Source organism: Cataglyphis hispanica, chromosome 10 (genome assembly GCF_021464435.1).
Source record: "Cataglyphis hispanica isolate Lineage 1 chromosome 10, ULB_Chis1_1.0, whole genome shotgun sequence".
Classification (NCBI taxonomy): Eukaryota; Metazoa; Arthropoda; class Insecta; order Hymenoptera; family Formicidae; genus Cataglyphis; species Cataglyphis hispanica.
Window position 1 is genome coordinate 2,979,535 of NC_065963.1, and position 27,814 is coordinate 3,007,348.

Sequence of the window (27,814 nt, forward strand, 5' to 3'; positions counted from 1 at the left end):
ATTTTGAAGTTAAAAAAATGAAATTTGGGGGACATTTTTCGGTGGACTAGTAAAAAGGATGCTAATTAATATTTTTTTTTTTTAATCCACCCGTATCGTTATAAGGGAATGAAACTAGCAATCTCTATTCAACTTTTTATTAAAACTTTTTAAGAAGCCAGAGTGTGACTATCTAAAAAAATGCGTTAGAAAGCTTGATTTCTTTAAAAACTTTTTTAACTTTTTTTCCTTTTATTTTTTTCCTAAAATCAATAATTTTCAAGAAAAAAATTATATTATCATGCACAGCAGGTATTAAATGATATAGATTTTTACCAAAAGTTGAAATTTAAATTTAAAAAAGTAAACAAAACTAAATTATAGTAAATGTTGGAAAAAAAATAAAATAAAATAATAATATTGGAAATAATCGTTTCTCTTTGGCGAAACATAACTCCTCAGAAAAGGATTGTTAAATTTTTCGCATTTATTTAGAACCACCCTGTATAATACATTTGCATGATAAACACTTCTCCGAAAGATTATAATACTCCTTTTTCTTTAAATAAAAATTTTCTCTTACCTTTCTCAATTAATTTGAAATGAACATTACATTTAAGCGGAAGCTTAATTCGAGCTTTAATTTCCGAGGACGAATATTTATGAATGATCCTTTCTCTTTACCCAGGAATCGATACGATCCCGCGTGGCGATGGATTTTACCGGTAGTGTGGGCAGGATAGTCGAGGATCCCAAGGAAGCTAAGGACATAGCCGAGAACGAGGGTATGATTTGGCGACGGAGATGGCGACCATTCTCCCGTACGCCACCGGGTTGCGCTATGATGAGGCTGCACGGTCTCGACGGTGGCATACACGTTCTTCAACCTTGGTTTCACGGCGGTCTCAAGAGGGATGTCGCGGCGGCCATCATAAGGGATCACGGTAGTGTCGATGGGTAAGTTGTATTTTTTTTCTTTTTTTTTTAATATGAACTAATTAGCTGTAAGTGAAAAGTCTTTGCATTTATTTTACGTCAATTTTATTCTTAAAGAATTTGACTTAATTGTGTCAGATGTAAATTGATTTAAATTGTAGATTTAAATTTTTACTCACACTTTTACTTATTGAAGAATAAATTTGTATAAAATTAAGAAACAAAGTTTAAAAAAAAGGAATTTAAAAAAAAATGAAAAAAAAAAACGAGCGCGATATGACAAGATATGATCTTTTTTATCGAACTTCCACTATATGATCGGCTCTACTTGAAATTATCCTAAAAATATAACAATAACGAAAGATAAAATTTTCTTTAATTTCCATCAGATTATAGAATCCTCGACCGTAATTATGTCAAAGCTGTTTTCTCGAAGTTAGATCGTTTCTTCTCGACAAGCTGCTCGATCCCGATGATCGATAGAGTATCATCGTGCGGGTTACAAATGCGGTATCGAAAAATATACGCCCCTTCCTCTCTCCCCAAAATCCCGATCGCATCGATGCCAGCGATGATAACCGTCATCATCGGGACGAGAGAGGGTCCGCCTCGAACCGGTTGAGAGTTACGACCTCGAAAGATGCCGACAACGACACGCCTGACCGGCGCTTACGTAACCCTCATCGCGATTATTACGAGCGATCGTAAATCACGATGAATTCCTATCGAGCAACTCGTTTCTTTCGCCCACCTCTACTTCTCGTCTTTCTCTCTTTCTCTGCTAATATCGCATTATTTGCTAATCTACTTGTGGTCGCTCACGCATTTGAATTTCAATGGCAACGCTTGCGGTTGCCCAACTAATTCTGTATTCGCTTAAGCACGATGTATCGCATTTAAATAATAATACGTGCGTATTTTTTTTTAATCCTGAGAAAAGAAAAAAATTACAATCAAGATTATTACATTAAGCTCACGTATAAAAATGCGGAAAAAGGGATTAGGAAAATATGAAACTCGAGCCGCTATTTTTCGTAATAATTATAGCTTCATATTATGTTTTAAATGGATTTAGTCCGAGCATAATAAATCTTTTTTTTTTCTTCTTTCGCCTCCTCTCATTTCCTCTGTGCCCCCTTTTTTTTTGCCTCTTGTTGCCTTTAACTGTACCGCCTCGTCCGAATTCGTCAGCGCGACCGCATTGACCTTCGCATTTAACCCGTATTGACCCGATAATCCCAGCGAGCGTTACACGAGTGTAGACACGCCCTTGAAACGTTAGAAATTATTAATATCCTAAATTAGATTTCATTATATTCGTCACTCTTGAGATGGGACATTGCTCTTCTGGGTGCGTTACTAACGGAGCGAAAGCGTAACTGGATGCTAAGAGTAATGTAGACATTTATTGATTAAATAATAAATTAATATGATTAATAAATGAGAAATATTAATATATGAGATAATATTTGTGCGAGGATTAGGAAAAAGGAAAATCTGAAAATTATAAACATAATGCAAGTAAATAACTTGTATTAATTCAACAATTCGAGCTAATGAGTCTTGAGGTCTTGCATTCTCGAATTGACGTTGATCATCTATCGATGACCTCCTGTCTCGACCCGAGCGATCAGCGGCATTTTGCCGATATTACTATTATTAGTTTCTCGGACATCCTATCTCCTTATCCCCTTATCTCTTTCTCTATATGTATGCGTATGTTCCTCGATCTCATCTTTTATTCGGCGCACCAGCGTCGGCAATCGCGGATAAATGGTTAATTAACGAGTCTCTCCATCTATCTCGTCGCGCTTAGCTCCGGGTAATTGAGTGCTCGGAGATCACGTAGTTGTCTCCGGGTTTTACGTTCGTTCAGGGGGCCCTTGCATAAATTTGCATAATCTCTCGATCGTACCCACCTCGCCGCCTTCTCGCCGTATTCTCTTCCTCGTTCTTTCTCTCTTTCTCCCGACAAAAGAAGAGAAGAAAAGAAATGGAGAGAGAGAATCAAAGAATTTTTTTTTTTTTTTTTCTCCCGTCGCGATCATCGTTATCGTTGTCATTAGACGCGCAAAAAAACATTCTAATCGATTTCACCCCAAACATTGTTTACTAAATCGTCCTTTGTCTCTCTCTCTCTCTCTCGATGTGCGAGTTAGCTCGAGAGATAGAGGAGACCATCTACATCCCACCGATGGACGGGCTCCTTTGTATTGTACGGAACTGTAACGTCGTTATCCTAACTCGGGATAGTCCTTGGACATTACCGTTCCGTAGCTGGAACTACCTACTCGGTGTGTTATCTGCTTGCTTGGCGGACGCGGAGTATTCGCATGAATATTCTATTGGGCGAGCATTAGGGTTGATGGAAGGCGATGCCAGACATTAGCAAACATCACCGCCGCTGTATATGAATAATACGGGCGAGATGATTAAAAACCATCAGGATTGCGCTTTTTTCATCATGGATAAAAAGCGATAAAATGAGCGCATCTTTGATTTTTCGCGCTAAGGGGTTACTAGATTTTATGATAGTCAAGATAACTTGATAAACACCTCTCTCCTCGATTCACGAAATGGGGTAAATAAAAATGAATCCCATCTATGTATCTTAATTTTGAAAAGGGAGCAATCCAGGGAGAGTTTGGATAACATTTTATCGAAAGGACGTTATTCCTTTCGGTAACGGGATTTCTCGGTATAAAAGGAAGAAAAAAGGGTATCGCTTCTTCCACTTGCTTCCAGAATTTTATGATCGCGTGGCCGCGTTGCGAGCGTTTTACGATGCGACTCTCTCTCTCTTTCGCTGCAGCAGCAACAGCCAACCTGCTTCGTGACCGACCGGTCGGTCCTGTCGTCGTTACATCCCCTGACCTCCATCCCTTCTCTCCCCTTCGCTACTACTGTTTCTTTTTAACCGTTTCGCTCGTCCTGCTGCCTTTTACGATCATACTAATTTATATCGCGATACACCCTGGATAAGCCAGGTTTGTGTATGTCCTTCCTGATATCAAACATCTAACACCCGCTGCAGGCCGGCATGTAACAAAAAAGCGGCCATCTCTTCTGCCGACTAGTCCCGTATTCAGATATCCTTTGTTTCAGCAATTTTTAATCTTTTTTTCTACGGCTCCCGTATATGCAGCACACTTGGATGTTTCTAGAAAGCTGTCATTGAAAATTATTGCATATAACAATGTGTTCGCGTGACAATGCAATCTTTATGAATGTATGTCACCTTATATACTTATATCTTATATAGTATAACAATATCAATTATTTATTTTGATTGCTATTCAAATTGTTATCGCGACTGCGATCGTGAGAGATAAGCTTAATGTGAAATAAATTGAACTTGATCAATTAATTCGATAACATCTGTGTTAACATTCGCCACGAATTCTCACGAAACGTTCTGTTTTATATTGTTTGCAGCGTGTTTCTGGTCAGAGAGAGCAAAAGCAACCCGGGAGCCTTCGTTCTGACCTACAAGTACAACGACAAGGTCTTTCACGCGCAAATTCAACCCGTAAGTATCTACATGTAATCGATAATTAGCGACAAGTCAAATCAATCTTAATATTTTTTCTAATCGAAAATTTCGCGGCAATTAAATGCAGAAAAGTTTCTTCGTTCTTTAAAGTCGAAGCCGCTGCAATTGTAATTCGTGATGACAAAAAGTTAAAAAATTTACTGATTTTTTGCTATAAAAATCTCTCAAATAAATCCATATTAAACTGTATTTCCTTATCATCAGTGTTATTTAAAGCGATAAATTTGATAACAGTTTGAGATATAATTTTCTATCTTTAGCTTTCTAGTTTCCTTATAAATTCTTATTCCAAGCGCGCCTTTTAAACGATATCGTAATATCTTTCAAACATCATTTCGCTTGAAAACGTCAACCTCATCAACGTTTTCACGACGATCAAATTTTTCCTTTTAGATTTTTGACGAACGTCGCAACTGCTGGTTATACACTCTCGACAAGGGGGCGACCAAGTTCTACGACTTGCTACAGCTGGTCGAGTTTTATCAGCTGAACGCGGGCTCGCTGCCCACCCGGTTGACCCACTACGTGCAGAACGGGGTGAAGCCGCCGCTGCACAAGCCGGAGGACGGCGGTGCCTCGCCATCACCGCCTGAGGGCAGCAGCCAGCGAGTCAACAGCATCGACAAGGTCGCCGAGCCGTGCGGCAAACCGAACAGCATATGAGTATAGGACAGCCAGCGACCCGTCAGTGTTATTGACGGCGATCGTCTGCCGACCGTTTGCGTCACCACCAACGGACCCCTCGTCCCCATCACCGACAACATCGTGATGGTGCATCGTAGCAGTAACAACAACAACAAGCACCTGGGGAACGATAACAATGGTAGTGATGACGACAACGGAAACCGCGACGACGTCCGCGCGACACGGTCGGGTTGCTGGAGCCTATGTCTTTGCAGTTATAACAAATGGGATTTGTAGCGCGATCGGAATAGTAGCAGGACGATATTCGAGCTCGCATGAAAAAGGAAGACGGTTGTCTTGTTGCGAAGACAAACAGGAGTGAGATAAAAGAAGAGAGAGGCTGTGCGGCTTGAGCATCATCCTCTGATCGCGATTTGTTTTAATAAGCAGCGCAGCGTGTGTGTGTGTAACGTCACTGGGTCGGCTGACCCCGTGCAAAAGAATGACCAATTTTTGGGCGCGAGATAATAAACAAAGGAGATATGATCGCCGCGAGAAAAAAAAGCGTAGGATCGCTGTGGTACGAGAAGTTTTATTTTTACTTTGATTTTTCACGTTCATTCTGTTGTTCTACTCACACGGATAATGTCCAGAGTAGCGGCGCGGCGCGATATCCGCCGACAGCGATCCTCGCACGGTAACGAAAAAACCTCTTCGATGTTTTTAATCGTACATTACTGTGTTAGTCGTCGTGTAATAAAGGATCCATCTTGTCGTCTAGACTTCTCCAAAGACCCTTTTCCCTTTTCGTTATCTTTTCACTTAAGATTTTCAGCGATAAGCGCGTCTAGACGATCAAAGAAGCATCACGTATTCGTTTTTCCCATTTTTTTTTTCCTTTCCATTTACTACATGTCCACGTTTGCACAAACATGGCGCGTATGACTAGATTACTAATCGCGCGCGACGACATTGTCATTCGCAAAGTTATTCAGTATGAAGAAGGGAAAGGCGCGCGATCGCGCGCACGTGTATGTATGCATAATGATGCGTGATGTGAATTATTTGGATGCGAGAGAAAGAAAGTGGCTAGGTAAGTGTTGTCATGGAGTACGATATAGTTGGTACTATATCATAATGAATTAGCAATATAAGAGGAATACAAAGTTTGATCTTTCCACGTATGCATGTCACGAGCGCGCGTGTGTGTGTGCATGAGACAGAGAGAGAGAGAGAGAGAGAGAGAGAGAGAGAGAGAGAAAGAGAAAGATGCAATAGAAGTGACACGTGATCTTCTCATCTTCCATTCTTTTCTTTTTTTTTTATATTTTCTTTGGCGCGCATCGTGCGTATCGAGCGTCTCTTCTGTTTTTTTCGTTTACCCGAAGAGAATGCGCGACAGAGTCAATCGTGCGACTGGCTACCACACGACTTTGTCGCCTAACGACGACGACGACGACGACGAGTTTAAACGGCGAAAGAGAAGAATCGGCCAAAATAAGGGAGAGAAAAGAGGTGTGAAGCGTCCGCGTATTCCGTTCATTAGCTGTAAGGTTGTGTCAGACAAGATTACTTGGAAACAATAGTGTTGAGATTCATGGTTCCCGAGTCCAAGGTGTTCAAAATTAAACGAGACAAGAGGGAAGACATAAGTTTTTTCGTAGAGGTGTCTTGCGTCTTGTTTGCAAAATTTTTATTACAATTTGCGATAAACCGAAACGCGACGCGAATTCTCCCCGCGATACGAAGTAGGGGAGAAGCAGCATACATATATAACATTAATGAATCTAAGAAATACAATACAATTAGTGTAAGGATCCTCAACGTTGAGGGCCGAGGACACGCTCGCAGATTCTTGTGGTATTGCAACGCGCGCCAAAAGATATGGAAGCGTGTCCCTTGGCAGATATGATCTCATATTTTACAGATGTTTCAGTTGCGTGAGGCATTTGTTGGTATGTAATATGAATTCGGGAAGGTTCAATTAATTATTACATAAAACTGTACTAAGAAAGCGTAACATTTTGAAATAAGAGAACAAGAGAGAATGAATGAGATAGAGTGTGAAAAAAAACGACATGTATATGTACAATGTGTATGAAGAGAAAAATGAAAAAGAAGTTGTGCGAAGACGAGATTGGTCACGCGATAAAATACAAGAGAGAGAAAGAGAGAGGTATATTTAAATACAAAAAAATACATACATATGTATATGCATGTTCTAAATTATGCAATTTAATTTTGTATTCGGGATATATATATATATATATATATATATATTACTATCGATCGCGGAAAAAATCGATGGTGCGAAGTTCGTGGGTGTAGCGTCACCGGATGCGAACGTTGTCGTGCATTCTAGAGATTTATAATACAAAAGTTTTTAACGTAATGTTTTTTCGAATAATAATATGTGTAAGTCATATAAGATATAAAAAAAAAAGCGAATCGGTAGAAGCTGTGGAGTGTGCAGGGTATGGACGCGATAGAAATTATTTACGCAATGTATTACGATTCGTCACGAAAGGAACAGTACCAAGCCCTTGCCCCTTATATTCGTACCTACTTTTTAATAATATATTTTTTCATCGATTACGTATTTATTTGAAAAGTCGAACGTAGCGCCTACGCGTCGTCTCTTCAAGTGGTACTTTTTGAGTAATTCGAAGAAGTGCAGATCTTATACAGATATGTAACACACTACAATTAACACATACATACACACACACACAAGAAACACTGACACAAATCGCATTAAATTTTAGAATAGTAGCGCTTTATAGAACTAAATATTAGGATAACAAATTCTTCGTGAATGGGTATGAAAAAAAAGGAAAAAAAGAAAAAAAAAACAATCTTCTGTAGAACGGTGGTCCGCCAAACGCGGCGTTCATCCCCGAGCCGTTCGCGTGAAGTTCCTCCATCCTCCACGAAATTCAAGTTAAAGTCGAATTAACGAAATTACCTCTTGGAATACGCTTATCGCGCGAGAAAAGAAATTGTCCTTTCGGCCTTTCGTGTAAATATGTCTATTTAGGCCAAAATCCCGCCACTCCCTATCCCGATCATCCCGTCTATCCGCGGCCCGTCGACAATTTGAAAATCAACTTTGATAGCGGTTAATCAATCTTGATTCTTCAAGTCGACACCGCGCGAAAACATCCTCCATCTTTCCTCTCACGAGAACCGAACGGAAAACGAGACAAACGCCGAGTTGCTCGTGGCCACCAGCGTAAAAGAAGCTATAAATATTATTATGATGATTAATTAACTACATAAATTATAATAAAATATATTTTGTATTAATGTAGTCACGAATTAATACGGCAAACGCAGTGGTCTGTCAAGACTGAACCTAAATAAGAGAACGCAAATTAGTCCTGTGCGAATTTCATCGACGTCTGTTAAGAACAATAAAATGATCAGGTAACGGAACGTTTATTATTGTGTTTTTATTTCTATCCCCGGACAGTATGTTTTGTTTCGTTAGTATATTATATTTTAATATCTCGTATTTTAATTACTAAGTGTTATATTATTCGTAACTTAATTATGTATTTTATCCGTCTATCCCCCCTCGAGAGATTATTTTGCCTTTCTTTTTTGTACAAGCTATGGCCATAACTTGAAATACGTTGTCACAAGGAACCAAACTCATGCTTGCGTATCCGATCGAATTACCCGCAGACGTTGATGAAACTCACATTATACTCTGACATGCGAATATTTCGACGCAGAGTTCGACTCTATGTTGGCTCAAACTCAATCAATCGCACGAGTTCGATTGTATACATAAAAGCGGTACGCAGATTAAATTTGAGTTTGCTGACCGAGCGAGAGATGAAGATCCGAACGAACATATATTTAGTGGAAGCCTAAAATCGAGGAAGGAAAAAAAAAAAAAACAAACGACTGTAAACGTACAAGTTCCGGCCAGGCTTTTTGCTGTTGCTCTCTCATGCAATTTACAACGTGCAAAGGCAGCTTAATCGTAGAACATATACGTGTAATACGATAATTATGTATATCACCATCGCGATTACTTATCTATCGACGGTGTATTCCGATGGGAGAAAAAGCGAGAGATGTGTGTGTGAATGGCTTTTATTTTTTTTCGAGATTGTTCTCGATATTGTTACAATTATTATTTAATTTATTGTAGATTCTAAAGACACAATTTTTTTATATACACATTTTTTATATTTCATCATTATAAAGTGAGTCTCAAAATCGCTGGATGGATAAAATTTTCATTCCAACAAATTTAAACTCTCAATGTGGTGAGTTTTAATGTCAATTTTTTTTAAATTAAAATTTTTTATTGCGAGCGATTTTAAGAGCGAGAAGCTTTTTTCGCGAACGAGGGTGGATACTCGGGTATAAAAACTAAACTACTCACTAGTCCTATTAATGAAGCATTAACGGAATCGTCTCGTGATGAGAAAAAATATGAGTCTTAACGCGAAGATTTTTCTCTCGCCATCACGTCCAAAAAATATATATATTAAATCTACTATCATGCGCTTCTCGTTCGCTGATCACAAATTACAATTTTAATAATAATAATAATAATAAATAAAATCAATCGCGATCTTGCGTTTGCTCGATTCACGACGGACGTGCACCGCAAACAAATGCGCGTTAGAGTGAAAGAGAGAGTGTATGTATGATTGCTATAGTTGAAAAATTACTCTTACTACACCCTTATAAGGGAATGATCCAAATATAGTCAGTTGTGACGTATGAGTCGTCGGGTATTGAATATAATGTCATCATTAGTATTTATTTATAAAAATTTTGATTCCTTTGGATATTCTTAATCTAAACTTTCATATAAAAAAATAATTGGATACTAAAAAATTATATAATAATTGTATTTGAAAAACAAAATTAAGATTGATTAGATATCACGTTTTTTCTGAAAAATTTATACTTTATAATTATTTTACCGACTCGTTTTATTCTACTCAATTAATTATAAATTAATTAATAAAAAAAATATTAATTAATAATTAATAAAGTAATTAATTTTACCCAACGATTCGTGCCGAGATAATCAAAGGAACTAATGTTCCGTCAATGGACAATCGCCGGGGCATTTTCAACGATTGCAGGAACCATAGGTGTGACAACCTTAAGTACCTGTGGTCAGCGAATATGCATTCATGCACCGAAAATAGGCCAGTTCTTTAATATTGTATTCTCACGGGAACGTTTCAGCCGGGACAAACTCGCTCGAGATGGAGGCAGATCGAACAAATGAAAAAAAAAAAATAAAAATAAAAAAGGTGTGTCATTGCGTGTGCATGATTGTGTGCGTAAATATGGCGCGCCGGATGCGCCCGTTGCAGTTTATTAAGTTTAACGAATAGATTGTATCAAATCAATATTAATGGACGCACATTAAAATATCTATATGTTTCGACGACACTTTAAAACGGTTTGAAAAAAAAAAAGAAATCCACGTTGTGAAAAAAAAAAAAAGACGAGAGCGAAAGAGAATACTTTAATACAGGGTGTTCGCGACAATTATCTATTAGAAAAGCCACGAGCGATCAAAAACGACAAACGCACAAATTGCCGGACCTATAGCAGCTCAAAGTCTCTCCGACGAAGACTATCGTAGAGATTTTCATCTTTGTCAGAGAAACGGGACCGGATATGATTAGAGATTTTTTTTTTCAAGGAGAGTCTCCGCTCGCGAATGGCGGGGATGTAGCAAAACCATTTGCGTTCATTACGAATACATCACCGTCCTCTCCCCTTCTCCTCCCTCGATCATTCTCTGAATCCTCGTCGTCCCTGATTGAAGAAAAAAAAAAATATTTCCGATAGTTCTCTTGGTCTTACCGACAAGATTTTCTGACCATTCGGTTACGTTCGCGCGTCATGATTTTTAATAGTGACATATACAAATAATTGGGAGGGGATTAAAACATGCGCTGGGTATATCTTCAATGATTATAGGGACCAACACATATTGAGTGCGGTAAAATCGGCGGGTACCTATGGTCAGTGAGTAGTATACTCAACTAAAGGTGTCGTGTGAGGTTTTAGAATCTTTTTTTTTTACGATTAGAATTTTTTTTTTTTTTTTGATAACACTCACGCATATCTCGTGCAATACGCGAATAATACCGAGACTCTAAGGAAGAGGAGTCGACGAGACGAAAGCGAAACGTCAACTATTAGCTTCGACGAGGACGATTCTCCACGACTCGCAATATCCGTTCCGTATATAAGCAGAAGAAAGCGGCAGCACCAAATAGTTCGACATATCGACCTCCCGCCCGACAAATCGTCCCTCCTACGCAATCAACCTTCTTATGCGCAATAATAACTCGTTTCCTCCGAAACAACAATATTAATCCGCAATAATAATGTTAGCACCCGTAGCGCCGCGAATACGCGAGAGTCATTGTTATATCTTTGTATGAACATTTAATACGCAATAAATATGTATGTCGTCATCCCACTACATCTGCGGTGCACTTTGACTGTCCTCTCGTGTCTGTTTGTATTTAATTATTTTATTATATGCCATTTTGCAAGATAAAATTTATTTCATCGACCACAAATATTATGTTTATCTTACATGTATTATTATTATTATTATTATTATTATTATTATTAATCAAACGCTTTCAATTATTTTGGTTAAAATAGATAATTATACGATTATATTATATTATTATTTTTTAATATCAAAATTCTACTCTTTTATGGGGACTTGTCATTAATTTATCGTTTTATTTACATGGAAAAAAATAGACTTTTATTTCTCCGCTAAAAAGGGAAAGGGATTGTAAAGGAATGAATATAAAGATCCCGCGCCTTTGTTCTATCGCACAGCTTCCCTATAAGGAATATGTCAGTTTCGCAATTCGGGAGTCACGTGCTTGCGTACGGACACGTCAACACGTGCCTGGCTATCCGCGGTATCGGCCACGGTTCCCCGACGTCAACGACGAGTGCGCGCGCAAGCTGGCAACAGGTAAACGGCAGGTAAGAGAAAAAAAAAGAAGAAGAAGCGAAGGGAATGCGAGAGAGGGAGATGTGGATTAGGTGTGCGGGAGAGTGAGGAGGGGAGGGGGGAGAGAGAGAGGTACAGGTGCGCCGATTGTGGAGGGGACGAAATGGCTCCGACTTCTCTGAGAGAGAGAGAGAGAGAATGAGAGGTGGGAGTCAGAGGGAACCTGTGTGTGTGCGAGGCCTGAACTCTCGCCGCCGCCACCGCCGAGACTCGCTTCGGTTTGACGTCCGCGTCCGATCGACAGTCAAGCGCGGAAAGCCGTCGTCGATAGTGCGCGATTGTGTGCCCTTTTACAAACCGCGTTTCGCAATTTATTACCGCGATGCGAGGGATTCGACGACGACGGCGAGTCAGAGTGCATCGCGCGTGATCGTGCGTGGGTGCGTGCGTTGGATGGGCGCGTGCGCGCGCGCGCGCGCGCGAGATGCGGATCGCATTGTGCGGATGACCTCGGTAAGCGCGCGAATCTCTCATCATCATCGATTTCTCTTCTCGATCATAAAATTGCGAAGTTATATTTTCAGCGCAAATTGTCCCTTAAGCACCTACTCGAAAGTTAATGCGGGAAATTTACAATTTATTTTTCAAATTAGATCGGAGGAAAAGGAATCTATGGCATGATAAGGATATTTAAAAATCATTCCAATGATATGGGATTTTTTTGAAAACGCCTTTCCTGACTTTGGCGCCTCCCTTTCTTTTATAAGCGAGCGCTTTTAGTTTCGCGCTTATACGATCGCGAGTATCGTCAGCATCGAAAAAAATATCGTTGTCGTCGAGTTTTATCATTGTCATTAGATGCGCGGGAATCTGATTACCGAGCTGCTCGAATAGAAACAATAGTGCGAAGTGCGTATGTTCAAAGAGCGCGGAATATAATTTCGTAACGATCAGTTGGAACGATGTTGTAAGGAGAATGCGCGGAGACTTTAACGATCACAGTTGCAGATAAGGCGAGCTGACTCGACGTGTGTCGCGATAATAATTTCGCGATTTATCGCCACATCGATCCGCCGTTTCTCTACGCGAATATTGATCTATGCTGCTTGGAAACGCCGGTGCCATATGCTATATGCTAATATTTACACGACGTTCGCGAAAGAACGTTGCTACAAATTTCGAGTCAATTTCTCCTTGCAAAATTGTCTTTTAATATCAGATATTGAGAAAATAATTAGCCGTAAATAAAGTGAAAGCTTAATTTTTTTATTTAATTTGAAATTTATCAAGATTTCAAATTTGATCAAAGATTCAAAGATTTAATATTTTAGTTATTTCATTGCAATAGAAGTTATGAAAGACCATAATACTCAATGACAAAAACTTTCCCTCAAGAAATAATCGATTCGAAACGCGCGAAGAGCCCGGCGATTTCTCTTTTTCCTTTCTAGTATTTTCTTGCAGCCCAAGCGTTTATATCGCTCATCGTCCCATATAGCGTGCTCCAATAATGTACATGTATTTCCGGTATCAGACGATGCTTTCCGAAAGCTCGTTAAATATGCATTATCAACTTATACGAGCACGCTCGCTCCCCGACAAGGACGCACATCGCGATCAATGAGTATCGTGACGCTATATTGTCGCAATCCGTGTGGAATAATAGCTTGAAAATATCTGAATCGACAATTAGACGGCTTCGTAATGAGCGGCTAATTAGTAAGTAATTATACGGGGCAGCAACGTCTGAGAAACGTTCGTTCCACTTCATCGCGTGTTGATCACCTGAGAAATAGGAAACGTGGAACCTCGAGCGCGATTTCTTCGACATCAAACGCAGTGATTTATGACGTTTCGTCATGAGGAAGATGATCGCTCTCGTGTGAGACGATGACGCGTCTCCTCGCGCGCCACAGTATTCATTCTGACGTAAATTACGTGACTGCATATTGCGTAGCGTTATCAATCCGCGAGAGATGTTACAAGAAACGAGATACCGAGTACGTGGCGATATGAGTCAGTTTCGTTCTAATTCCAATCGTGTCCGGTAGCTGACAGCTTATAGTAGTATTTGCTATTTGTTAACTTACAAAAAATTTGATTGATGATATTCTTGTCTCGTTTATATTTCAAGTTAGATGACAAGAAGCCGTAAAATTTAAATTAAAAACCGAGAGATCTAAGATTGTCAAATTAATTCCTAAAAGCGATTAATCTGAGATTAATTTTGTATATAATATTTATAATATTAGTATTAAAAATTTATTTTAATATTTATTTTTAATATATTTATTTATATATTATATAAATAAAAGCGAATAAATTTATTATATGAATAAAAATAAATAAATATATTATATATTTATTTTAATAGTTTTTAATTATATTAATCAGTTGACATTGATTGATTAATGATATTCTTATCTCGTTTATATTTTGAGTCCATAAATCACAAGAAATCATGAAATTTTAAAACCTTAGAGATCTAGAAGATTGTCAAATTAATTCCTAAAAGTCCGAATAATTCGAGATTAATTTGGATATTATATTAATCAGTTGACATTTGTAAATTTTGATTAATTACAGATTTAAGAATGGTTGGCGTCTGGTTCGGATTCGGAGGAAAGTCCAAAGATCTCAAGAATAAAATTCATGCGCAGATTTACGTTTGTGCCGCATTCGATCTTTCAATCGTACAATCATTACACATTGCGCTAGTTAATGTCCGAGATACGACTTTTTGATTCACGATCCATTCATTCCATTCGATCGCGGCTCTGCCGTTCGAGCATACGAGTATCGACGACGTGTCCGACTCGATGTTTCGCCATGCGTAGAAGCCATCTTCGTGAACCAGTCGGGCAACATTCCTGCGTCCAGACTGCCTCCGACGCGTTCACCGCCTTACCTCTCTGACTTCTGTTCGGACTTTCCTCAGCGAACGTCGCCGAATCCACTCGCCGAGAGCGGTAAACGATGCTTTCCGTTATAAAAAGCGGGATAAAAAGTGGACTCGGGACTTCACGGCTACTGATGAAAAGTAAACGTTAAGAGTTTAGATACATCGGGACACGATAATTAGATGTTTCGAATTAATATCGAATGACGATATATCACGCGGGGGAGATAAAACTTGTTCACAAGGATTTGACATATTACATATTGTTATCAAAAATTTTTTTAATACATTTATAAACAATAACAGCAGTTAATGACCGGATACTTATAGCTAATGAAATTTTCAATGAAAAAGAGGTTTTAAAAAAAATGATTATGTTATTGATTGTTATTTTATTTTATATGTAAATGATATACACAAGTTTTTAATATGTATTAACATTTAATGTGTGAAATTTTTAATAATTATGAGACGCCAACAATTTTTCTTTTTGTTCAAAATTAATCATATAAGTTTTTTAACACGAAATAATTTTTTATAATTTTACACAGAAATACGTGACAATCTGTATAAAATAATATAAGAATGAAAAAGGCATACAAGCTTTTCTAATATTTTTATAATATATATAGATTTTTAAATTCTACTTCTGCCTTTTAAACAATCCTACGTTAATCCATCTATTTTTTTTACACGACCAACATTCGAGACCGTACCATTCCTATTCGATTTCTATTTGTTACAACACCAGGCAACACCCTAAACTATTGTATGCCCGATGCATTGTGTGCGTTTAGTACCAGACGTACCACATGTGACTTGCATTACGATGCACATCCGACGTATGATCGCGAGTGATGAGGTTCCCGGAAAACATAGTATCCGGTAACTAAATGACGTGGATGTACCCTAAAAACACGCTATGTGTCGTAATATCGTTCGCGTAACGTAAGGAAAGGCACGTACATCTTTCGAGACCTCGAAGAAATCAAAATAACTTGATGTATCGCTGCATGTTACTGAACTATTAAACGTTATCATGTTATCAATCATAATTTATCGTTTTCGGAGTGGCAATCGCTTTGCAATTATGACGCGAGTTGCGAACAATTGAACAATTAATCTCACAAAAGATTGAGCAGTTTAATTACATTTTGCGATTTAGATGTAAGATGTTTGATTTAATTAACAATAAGAATGAAACTTTCTCTAAATTTTAAGAAAGTAGGTTACATTCTATTATTGTATTAAGTCTTTTGATTGTAGAATTCAGTTGAAAAGAATTGCTTGAAAATATTAGTGTTGACAAGAACACGATAAAATTTATTCCATTAATCAGAATATAATTCAGCCTTTGCGACTTCGATCGAAAGTCTCTGTCGCGGATAATTTTCCTTCGCTTGGCGAAGGTATGTATGTAGAAAATGGCACGAAGTAAGCGTTTACCTCGCCGTTTGATACGAGGAATGAGTCACAAACGCGATACGACGCGGCCCTGAGAATATTAGTCTCTCATTATCCGCGTTATGTTTTATTTCGAAAAAAAAACCATCGTGCTGCTTCTCTTCGCATAAAGATTTGTTCGCGGTTTGTCATTTTAATGACTTTTTTAAGGATGTATATATCATCATATATGTCGAAACATTAAACAAAACAATGAAAATTTCATAGACTGTCTACTATTTCTTCTGTGAAAATCTGTGCAAAAGCTAAGCACAATTCTCTTAACGGTTTGAAAATTATTTAAGTTTAAAGTTATTATCGATTTTTGTGGAAAATTGCGTATATAAAAGACATTGTCAACAAAATAAAAATTTTTGCATATATTAAGAAAACTTTATAATAAATATTTGTGTAAAACTTGATTTAGATCCATTTACTCGTTTAAAAGTTATTTACTAAAAATTGTAGAAAAATATTATCTAATATTCTCTTTCTCTTTCTCTCTTTCTGTAAATTACTCGTTTTTTTTTTTTTTTTGTTCCTTGCAGTTGATTTCAGAGGATATTCAGGATCAAAAGTTTTCGTCATAAATTAGGAAAAAATATTAATTAAAATTATTTTCTTTTACAAAGACGTGAAAAACCATATTACTTTGTAATATTTTAATTTTTTTTATAATCCCGATTCATTTATTTGATTTTTCATACATTATAAATGTAAGAAATGTTTTTTATTTTTTTTTTACAGCCAAAACATCCTTAAATTTATATAAGCGTCTATTTATTTACGCCGTATAACTTCTGATATTGCCATCATCGTAATCATAGTTGAAAATATACGTTATTAGCATCCGAGCCGTCGCCTAGAGCACGAGCACTCGTTACGCAATCGAAAAAGTATGTAAGAAAACAACGAAACAAACCGCGAGTAATTTATAAAACATAGTCCGCGACGTGACAATAAAACGAGGTCGTCGATGGCAGCCGCGAAAGTATCTTCGCTGTTGCGAGAGGCCATTTCGATGCATCCGGGCTCGCGTTAACACAAGTGTTCGTGCATAAAGATGATGCGTAATATTTTGTAGAGCATCTCTGATATCACTATCGACTGTAATCAACGAAACGAAACACCATTTAACCGTGCAAGAAGAGTCCCTTCGAATCCTCGATTTGAATCATGCTGAGATTTAAATAAAAATATTTTTATCAAAAGAAACTAGAGATTAGATTCATTATCCATACATTTTTATTTTGACATTTTCGCAAAACAGAATTTATAAATTTTATATTATATGTATTATATGCAGTATTTTTTTTTAATATACAGTTTAAATTGATAGATGAAACCGTTTATCACATTGAAACCGTTTGTAAAATGTAATTTTAAATTCATATTGATTAACATTTATTATATTTATAATTTTTATATATTAATTGATATATTAATTTTTATATTAATATTTATTAATATTATTTATATATTAATTAATATATTAATATACTTATTATATTATTTATATATTAATCCTATCAAAAATAAAACACATCATTAAGTATATACTACAATTCATAAAAATTATAATTATATTATCACTATAACTATTTAATGTTATAATTTATAAAGAATTAATTTAATAATTTATTTTAATAATTTATAAAGAATTAAAAGTTGAAAATACTTTTTACGAGATGTTCGAAAATCATTTTAATGGCAGTTAAACAAAAATTTTAGAATTTTTCAAGTTAGTGAATCGTGTATTCTCTCTTGAAATTGAGTGATTTAGGCATCTGGCATCTTTGTTTGGTTACTTCCTATTGTTATCAATATGTTTTTCTCTAATTTCTTATATCGCCTTTTGCCAGAACATTTCGAAAATCTATCATGTTCAACTATCAGTATTCATTTATTTGCGAAAGAATAGACACACACACACACACACACACACACACACACACACGCATTCTCTCTCGGAATACTATCAAATTATATTTTCACAAAATTTTTTAGCAGCAATATATGTATCCTCTTACAAACGGTTAAGTCAGAATCGATTTTTCTTGGTATTTACAAGTCAGATATCATGATAACAAAAAATGAGGGATTTTATCTACTTCCAATGCATGCTACCGATCCTTTTGTACATAATTCGCCATGCATATGTAAAGGTGTTTTTTCCCTTATGTTTCTTTGATTAGCGCCACGAGTATGGAGCCTGCTCAAGGCGTACCATTCGAGGGCTGTTAAGAATCGCCGCAAGAATCTGTTGCGGGACGAATCACGATCGTGTCCTAAATCCGTGATTCGGAAGGATTACAAAAACACAGACACGAGAGGAGAGTGTCGAACCGATTGGTTATTTCATCAACAAAGTTCATCGCGAGTCGAACCGGCTTTATCTTAACCGAATGCTTTCGGATGTGATCGTGAACAGCATGAGATTGCCGGTGATAGCTGTCATCGCGCTGGCTACCTTCTCGCTTGCCGAGCTTGATCTTCGAGGTGCCAAGTGCGGCGAGAAACGTTGCAATGTGTCGGAATATTGCAGCCCCTTCGACATGCACTGTAGACCATGTTCGGTCGCATGTGACGTGAACAGCCACAATTATCAACCAGAGGAGTGCACGAAAGACTGTCAAGGTGAGTCATCGATACAGCCTCGGTATACGACCGTTTTTTTTTTTTTTTTTCTTTTCCACGGATTTAAGCTATCAAAAAGACGATTATCATTAATTTTTTTATAATCGCGTTCAATAGGGGATTTCCAAATTTTAAGGTCGTGCCAAATGTTTCTACGCTCCAACATTTCACGATATTTTGACTCGTCTCTCGTGTACATGAATTTATAATTCGGTCGGCTTTTATTCGGAACCAGTTGCGCGTCGCGTTCCGGTTTCTCGTTTTTCATACAAATCGGCGGGGAAACCGGATAGCAATATACGCGGTGCCATCGTTCACCTCTCGTCGAGCGGGCAAAGCCAGGACCGGGTTCTCGGGTCCGTTGACTTTGCACCTGACTATCCCTACCGACTTCCCACACGCGAACGCGGTCGATGAGTCACCTACCTTCTTTTCTTCCTCTCCCTTCCGTCTTTTCCCGTCGTCCTTTTTTTCTTTTCAGCCTCTCTCTCTCTCTCTCTCTCTCTCTCTCACACGTACCCTCTCTCTACATACATCATTCTTTTTTCCCTTCTCTGCTCCTGCTTGTGATTCAGCGTCGGTTCCGCGGTGAGGAGGAGGGGAGAGAGATGCATTTCATGCTCCGACAGGTAGGAGAAACCGCGGGCTCCGCTCCTCGTCGGGGAACGCGCGTAGAATGAAATTCTTTGCCCCTACATGAAAGCATGCTCCTTTGCGTGACGGGATTTGATGTCGTAGCACGGTACGAATAAGTCCGCGTGGAGTTTGGGTCCACGGATGCCACGACGAATCCTCCTTTGAGAACCCTCGTTACGGTGTCCGGTTACGTTATGTCGGTAAACTCGCGTCGGGCTTATGTATAAATTGTGGCGAGATGGCGAACGTTTTAATAAAATTCTATATGAAATAGGAGCTATTGGAGGAACAGGGACTAATTTTTTACATCTAAATAAATAATCGAGAGAGAGAGAGAGAGAGAATGCATGATTAGAAAGGAGAGGGAGAGAGATCAAGATTGTTTCAGATTATATATCGTTTTATATTGGAATATTCTAATCTGTCATTTATCCTATTTTGCAATGAAAAATTTGAATAGATTGTTATACAAGTCTTATTTTTCTTTTTAATTTAGTTTTTTTTCAGATATTTAATATTTTTGTATTTTGATTACTAAATAAATTAATTTTTTATTATTATTAACTTTTTAGATTTGAATTAGCCATTATTATTTTAAATGTCACTCGCATTCCTATTGGCTATATAATTATGTAATTATTATTTTTAATTAATATAAATTTTTGTTTTGCATTTAATTGAAAATTATTTGAATCATATCGAGATGTAATTTGCCGCAAAAGACTCATTAATCCATTAAAATTACTGTTGAAAAAAAATAAATTAAAAAATATAAGAACTTTAGTTCTTTTTTTATTATATTAACAAAAAAAATAAAGAAAAATAATATTATGTTTAAAAAAAATAATAAAAAACTATAATGAAAAATATAATTAAAGAAAAATAAATATGAGGAAAAATATAATTAAATATAAAGAATAATAATATTATGTTTGAAAAAATAATGAAAAAACAATAAACATATATGTAGTGTATAATATTTATAATAAAATTTACTGGGCTTGAACGGTGTAAAATGGCTTAATTTTATAATTTTAAATTACGTATCTCGAATCGAGGGCGCTCTTTAATTGCGAATTTTATCCATTACGGCTACGAATCGATCCGCGCGAGTTTGCCGTTCTTAGGTCCGGGTATAACGTTCGCGTTCTTCCTCGGTTTGGAATGGGGTCATCTCGCGTTTACATTTGCGATAAGGGTGTGCGATTACGCGCACCCACGTGCTACAGGTAAAGCAACCGTAGGTCGGAATTGTTTGCATCGCAAGTTGCTATCGCAACCGACCTCTCCTATCTCACGCAGGCGCGCGCGAGAACCTACGTCGTCTTTTGACAGGTAGATCGTTGACTCGAATAAGAAAAAAATGGAGGTCGTTTTGAGGAAGAACGTACGAAAAGGTGCGAGATAACGAATAAATCGATCTCACGTAAGTCGAATCAATTTTGTGGAATGCAGATTTCTTCAAGATAGACTTGTCAGAAAAGAAATAGAGATAGAAGTACTCGTTTTGTCATATGTGTAATAATGGATTTAAAAGTAGAACATATATTTTATTATAAGATTAATTTTATTATAAGATTATAAGATTAGTCTTTAAAAATTTGGATTAAAATTAAATATTTTTTTTTATTACAATTTTTTTATTAAAATATTTTGCTCATATTTTTTTATCTTACAAAACAAAAATAGAAATATTGATAAATTGTGTATTGATGGATTAGATATCTTGATATTATAATAATGTTATTAATGAGAGATATAGCATTAGTAGTAATTACAGCGATTATAACTCATATTCCTGAGACTATAATTGATTCGACTCTTATACTAATAATAACGTCGAATCCCTCTCTCTCACACAGCTGACATATAATAGAATAAAAGTCACGGTTGAAAAGATCTTCGAGTTTTATAGCTTCGCTAATTATTTTCCGCTTAATGTGACGCTTTCTAAGTAAATATCTGATGAATGTGTTAAAACTCTTGCGCATCCTATCAAAGTTTGCTCAAGAATTGCGATATAAAAATACTAAACGATTAATTAATTATTGCTTGCTTTTGATTGCAGTTTATCTTCATGATCAACGCTACATGGAACGTATGGATTCAAATAGGCAGTACGATGATCTCAGAGGTGAGTGGGCTCAGATGTGAATAGAATATGCGCATAATTTAGTCTCGAAATACCGCAGGCTTGAGAGAAGTCGGACGAGTCGGAGATTTCAACGACGCAAATCTCGCATAAGCGCTCGGCTTGTACGCTCGGCTCGGTAATTCTCACCGCAAAATTATGAGAGAAGCCTGATTATCATTTAACGAGAGATGTTATAATTATTTGTATGTGGCATAAATTTGTAGCTACTTATAACAGAGCGTAAATATTTTTTCTTAAGCAATTTCGTAGAAAACCGTGTACTTTAAAATGCGATTCTACATCGACTTCACGCGTAATCTGTAAATAGAATAAAGTGATGGCGCATGTAAGCGTTTTATAATAGTCTGTTCGTTTTCATATATCGAAGAACTGTCTTCTCCTTTTTGTGAAAAATTGTAAGATACTATATTTCAAAACGCGCGCAATTCATAATTTAAGATGTACCATAACTTGGAAGTTTAAATGAGAACGGATGTTAGAAGTAAGTCTTTTGAGATCAGCGATATATTACGAAGTATTATGCAAGCGATTTATATTGTTGTATCTTAATAATTATTTTATATTAATTATAATTATATTACATTAATTAGTCATTAATAATTATCTTTGTTTTTTGAGAGATTATTTTTATTTATTCTAAAAATGTTTAGGAAATAAAATTATTGCACAAAATATTCGTACTATATGTATAATATAGATATTTAATAATATAAATATTTTCTATGAAATATATTATTAATATTTCAACGATGTACTTTATAAGAATGATCATAATAATTAAAAATGTTACAGAATTGTTTGAGATTCTCGAGATAAATTGAGTATATACTACATCTAATCATTTCAATTCCTTTCACGCGGATATATAAATATAATTCTTATTATATTAGTTTTCTTAAAGCCTATTTTTCTATTATAGAGGAGATGCAAAGACTCAAGAATTGGTTCGCGATCACAACGACGTTGACCTGTTTCTCACTATTGGGAATGCTGTACCTGCTGGGAAAGACTTTAATACGGTGGGAAAGGATCCAAAACACCTTGCGTGCCGTATTCAGAAAGAATCTCGTGAAGGTAAGGTGTGATTTATAAAAATAAGCTTTTTCAAAATGTTCCATTCATCTTACTATAACAGGCAACTTTCTGTTAAACGTTTAGGTAAACGGTTATTCTAGAAAGCGAGAAAAAAAAATAAATTAGAATTTAGCTAAATAATAAATTAAAATGAATTAAAATATATGTTTTTCATTAAAATGAAAATTAATTTTATATTTTTTAATTCTAATTTTCTTCAAAGCCGTGAATGTTTATTTTAATAAATTTATTAAAGTCTTTTTTTGCGCGAGGCAGTTGCGAGTACTTTGATCTAAATTTCGCAGGTGGCGAATAAGAATAAAGAGGACATGGAGACCGCTGTGAATAAACAAAGTGATCTCAAATTGACTATACCGAGCATAAGTGCAACAGTTGAATCAGAAGCCAAGATCACCGAGAACAGTAGTAGTAATAGTAACGGGAATAGCACTACCCCGAATACCACGAGTACCCCTCTGTCACGGCGATGTGCCAGCGAGGACACCACGCTCGATTATGCGTACGATAATCCGGCGATGACGCCGAGCCCAGAAGCGGCGCAGCTTAGAACAAAAGCTCGCGAGAGCTCGTTTTAAGATTATAGATTTAACGCAACTTAAGGAGCTACACCTAAGATTGTTCTCGACAAAGTCGAGAAGCAGATCTTAAAACGAACAATATTCCTAAATGAAAATGTTTGTACGTTTTAAAAAAAAAAACACACAATTTAAAGTTCCGCGAAAGGAACAACCTTTGTGATATTGTAATTGTTTTTGTGAAAAAAAGAAGAAATGTTTGATCAGAGAATATTGAAAGAAAAAAAAAAAAAAAAAAAAAATTGTTTTACCGGAACTTTGAATGATTCTGGTCTAAGTGAGCAGGAAAATGGAAATAGGATGTGACAAAGTGCGATATGAATGAAATATGACGTGGCTAGTATTTTTTATTTTGCGATTGTACATTGAAGTATTTTGTAAGATTTTTCACGTTTTTACGAACGAGGATTTTTTGGGATATTATAAATGCATAATGGAATGGAGGACGATCGAACGAGATCGTTCGTCGCCACTTTGTCTTTCTTATATATAAATGCTCGCGCGACTTTTCTCGTGTATTTTAAAGAGTTTCTAAAAGCGATATTCACAGTCGATTGGTATTCCATGAATAACCGCAGCCTCGCATAGAATAATCATTCATAATTATTTTATTTCACAATAATCTCTGAATCATTAAATGCCGCGTCATAAATTAAATGACTTGATATTAATGACAATTTCAATTAAAGCTTAGAATATAACGTGTGATTATTTTTTTATATCGTAAATAAATTAGATGTAAAATAAGAAAAGCAATATTTCAATTATAACAACACAATTGTGTTTTTGAATCGAAACTGTGAGTATCGCTCTAATTACTTGTATAATTTTTATATAGTGTAGTAAATTTGGAGTGACTCGTGAATGCGTATTACGCCTCCGCGAACCGTGCGGCTGTGTGACTTAATTAACATTTAACGTGATTAACGCGACGTGCTCGCGCAACTTGCATATATGCGCGCGGTGCAATCTCGTCGACTCGATGCTCTCAGTCTTAAACTATCGTCGTCATGGCGAAATATCTTGTTTCAACGAAATTACAATACCAATGCCTCCATTGTATTTTGAAAAAAACTGTGATGTGCGTTGCCTCTAAAATAATTTTTTCCTCAATTTAAAATTATTTTTTCATTAATTTTCTTTCAGTTTATAACTATCTTTTTGTTAGTAAATTTTTTTTGACACTCCTTTTTTTATGTCAAATTTTCTGATCCTAATAATTAAATTATACAGCGAGAAATATTCTTTAGCGGACATTTTAAATATTTTGACAATTGTTTTTTTTTTTTTTACATAGATATTAAAATGATATCAATATCACGAATTAAAAGTCGACGATCAGCGCTTAAATGTTTGTAAGTTATGCACTGCGTGCATCATATATGCCTTTAGTAGTAAGTACTTAAATATCTTAAGAGAGAATCGCATCCTTATCAGCCATTCCGTCCATGAAAGGCCTTCGGAGCAAACGTGCGCATGCAAGGCGCACTTTGCATAGGTCAGTGACGTTGCACGCGAGGACGCGAAGGAAGATCGATATTAATTTTTGTGGCGAACCGACAAGCGCCAACGCTCAAGAAACATTCTAACGTTTTTAAATCCCGCGATAACGTATTTCAAATGTGACTATAACGGGGTGCATATACGTATACTATTTCACTTTATTTGCTATTAGTTCTGGAAAACTTTTAAAAATATTTATTGCATTTTTTAATTTTTTTTTAGTTTCAAAAATGTTGAAAATATTGACTGCTGATAATAGAATTTTGCATAAAATGCAATTTGCTCAAAACGAATGCGCTCAAACATCGCTTGCTCCTGGAAAATTTTTTACATTTATCTACCGGGAGGAAGTGCTCGATTGATGCTCAGCTTTATTGCTCAAAATAAAAAAAAATGTTTTTGTGATTAATAATTTTTTAAACAAATTTCAATTTTAATTACAAAATTTTTCCAATTAAATATAAATTAATTTACATGAAGGATGGCAAATTAAATATGCGATAATGTTTTTGATATACCTTTTTAAAAAAAAAATCAAATAATATAATAATAATCAAATGATATTCTTGTGCAGATTGAATTGATTAATTCTACAATATCAATTTTAGAATTTGAATTCACAATATTCAAGAATATTTATTGATCTTATAACTTAAAAAATTTAGACAAAATTTATAAAAAGTTGCCTATTTCAATAATCGAATTAATTGAAAAATTAACGTTTATATCAGTTGAAGATATCAAATACTCCATGCATGCCTCGCAGACATCACTGACCTTAGATTTAATCATGTACACACCAATTCACTATTCTTAGCTATTAGCGAATTAGCAATAATTTCATACACTACAGCGCAATTTTCACTTTGCTTTTGATTCACCTTTCGAAGGTGGATCAACGTCTTCCAGAAATGAAGATATTAACTTTGCCCAGAGGCAGCTCCTAGTCTTAAGTTCTCGTGTCGAATTGTAAATATAGCGGATAGATTTTTCCCAGAAAGTCCCTGTTTTTTTCGTTGTTCGATAAGTTTAAGTAAGAAGATATAAAGGAACTTTTTGTTTTCCCATCAAATGTTAAAAAGTGTAAAAATAATAATGGCTTGAAATTTTATAAGTATAAGCTCTTCTCAACTTTTCTTCCAATATATTTCAATAAATTTTATTTAATTTTAATTATCTTATTAATTATTTTAGTGAATGCGAGAAGTATGGTTTTTTATTCCGGATTTAATATAATTATTAAATGCACATTATATGACATTACATGAATATATATTGACGATATTAAACAGTTGATTAAAAACATATGCTCTATATATTCTCGAATATGCTCTGATATTCTCAATCTTTCAAATCATTTTAGAAAATATTAGATACATAAATATTAGATATTTGTTTATTAATTATTATTAATAATAATAATTTTAATATATCAAATATTTGTTGTTGCGAGAACGTTGACATTTTTTTGCTTTATTTTTAGCAGAGCATGTGCATTTGGATGTGTTTGTTAGTCTTACATAGCATGTTCTGAGAAAAATGTAATCGAAAAAAATATTAACGGCGTGCCTTTTCGACGGATCTTTTGGAAGTTGAAATATATTTGTAATATAGAAAATAATATAACTATGTGTAAATATAATATAAGCCAGAAATAACGATCTTTTATCTACATACGTAAAATATTAATTATCTTCAGTAATTTAAATTAATTGCATTAGAAGTTTTTGAACTTGTTAGGTTAATGTGTGCCAAAATTTTATTTATAAAAATATTCTATATAATACATACATATACATATATGTGAGAATTGTTATCAATTTTTTGATCAGTTAATATTTTATTCTCATAAAAATAAATAACTTATTCAATTTTAAATATTGTATAAAATATATGCTGCAATTACATATATATTTTACGTATGTATATAAAAATGTCGTTTTTCGAAAGATATTGTTAGCATCGATATTTAAAATACATTTGTTTAATTCATTGATTTATCCACTACATTGCATCACAAGATATAAATAAGATGTGGCTTAACTATAGTCGCGAAGCTAAGTAAGGCGCTTAAAATTATTAAGACTCGTTAATACGACGATTTTACAACGTTTGTAAACATTATAATATTTGTAAAATATTTTTGTTTGCTATATCGTGTATATTGTGAAGAATTTATATTTGTCATAAGTGTCATAAGTGATTCAGAAAAATCGACGCGATATACATTCCATTGTAGATTTTTTGGAGATACGTTAGTGTCGAAATATATTTATATCTTTCGAGCGAATATCAGATATTTTACTGATTGTTACCATATCGCTTTCGAAAAAGAGTGAATATGCATCGTTTTTAATTACATATATTTCTGATGTCGCATTTTTCGTGTTAATATACGATAAAATATTTTTACCGAGCAGTTGACGTCTTCGTCTTTTGTAAATAAAGAGATATATAGCAATGAATATGGAAAAATATTTATTTCAACTTTCAACATTACTATTATTCCGTATCTTTCTAATAAATTTTAATTATTCTTCTGATCAGATTGAATCCACCGAAGAAAATAATATTACGATTATCTTTGGCTTCGAAAATTATATATTAAAATAGTTTGAAATATTATATTATATATTATTGATTATACTTATTGGTACAATCAAAACTATAAGAAAATTATAGAAGAATAAACTTCTGTTCCTCAGAAATCGATTTTTTATATGTCGTATCATACATCAAGATATTGTAACAATAAGTTCCGAAAGAAATATAAATATTTTGGAATCTTTTTTTTTATTCTCTTGAT

General features: G+C 35.4%; 2 protein-coding genes and 1 long non-coding RNA gene across 16 annotated transcripts in view; 2 read left to right on the forward strand and 1 right to left on the reverse strand.

Annotated features, from left to right (window-relative positions):
• The window catches only part of LOC126852534 (growth factor receptor-bound protein 14-like), a 293,126-nt gene extending 284,593 nt beyond the window's left edge, over nt 1-8,533 (forward strand). For all 7 annotated transcript variants that reach the window (XM_050597430.1, XM_050597431.1, XM_050597433.1 and 4 more), the window contains exons 11-13: nt 668-936; nt 4,351-4,444; nt 4,862-8,533. In XM_050597430.1, coding sequence (XP_050453387.1) covers nt 668-936; nt 4,351-4,444; nt 4,862-5,131 — 633 coding nt within the window. In that variant the 3' untranslated portion in view covers nt 5,132-8,533. The remainder of the gene's footprint in view (nt 1-667; nt 937-4,350; nt 4,445-4,861) is intronic.
• The window catches only part of LOC126852612 (uncharacterized), a 268,456-nt gene that overhangs the window by 154,813 nt on the left and 85,829 nt on the right, over nt 1-27,814 (reverse strand). The window contains exon 1 of one of the 6 annotated variants that reach the window (XR_007687847.1): nt 19,076-20,000. The exons of 4 other annotated variants lie outside the window; for them this stretch is intronic. This is a non-coding gene — a long non-coding RNA (uncharacterized LOC126852612). Of the gene's footprint in view, nt 1-16,925; nt 16,948-19,075; nt 20,001-27,814 lie in introns of those variants that run through there. One more of the 6 variants, XR_007687851.1, reaches the window with a different exon arrangement.
• On the forward strand, nt 12,345-27,473 carry LOC126852596 (protein grindelwald). Of its 3 annotated transcripts, XM_050597558.1 has the most exons (6): nt 12,345-12,578; nt 14,652-15,034; nt 18,603-19,044; nt 21,749-21,814; nt 22,755-22,909; nt 23,215-27,473. In XM_050597558.1, the coding sequence occupies exons 3-6, from the start codon at nt 18,813-18,815 to the stop codon at nt 23,503-23,505; spliced, it is 744 nt and encodes a 247-aa protein (XP_050453515.1). In that variant the 5' UTR covers nt 12,345-12,578; nt 14,652-15,034; nt 18,603-18,812; the 3' UTR covers nt 23,506-27,473. The 3 variants fall into 3 exon arrangements, with proteins under 3 accessions (XP_050453515.1, XP_050453514.1, XP_050453516.1); XM_050597557.1 differs by lacking the exon at nt 14,652-15,034; XM_050597559.1 differs by lacking the exons at nt 12,345-12,578; nt 14,652-15,034 and adding an exon at nt 15,083-15,105.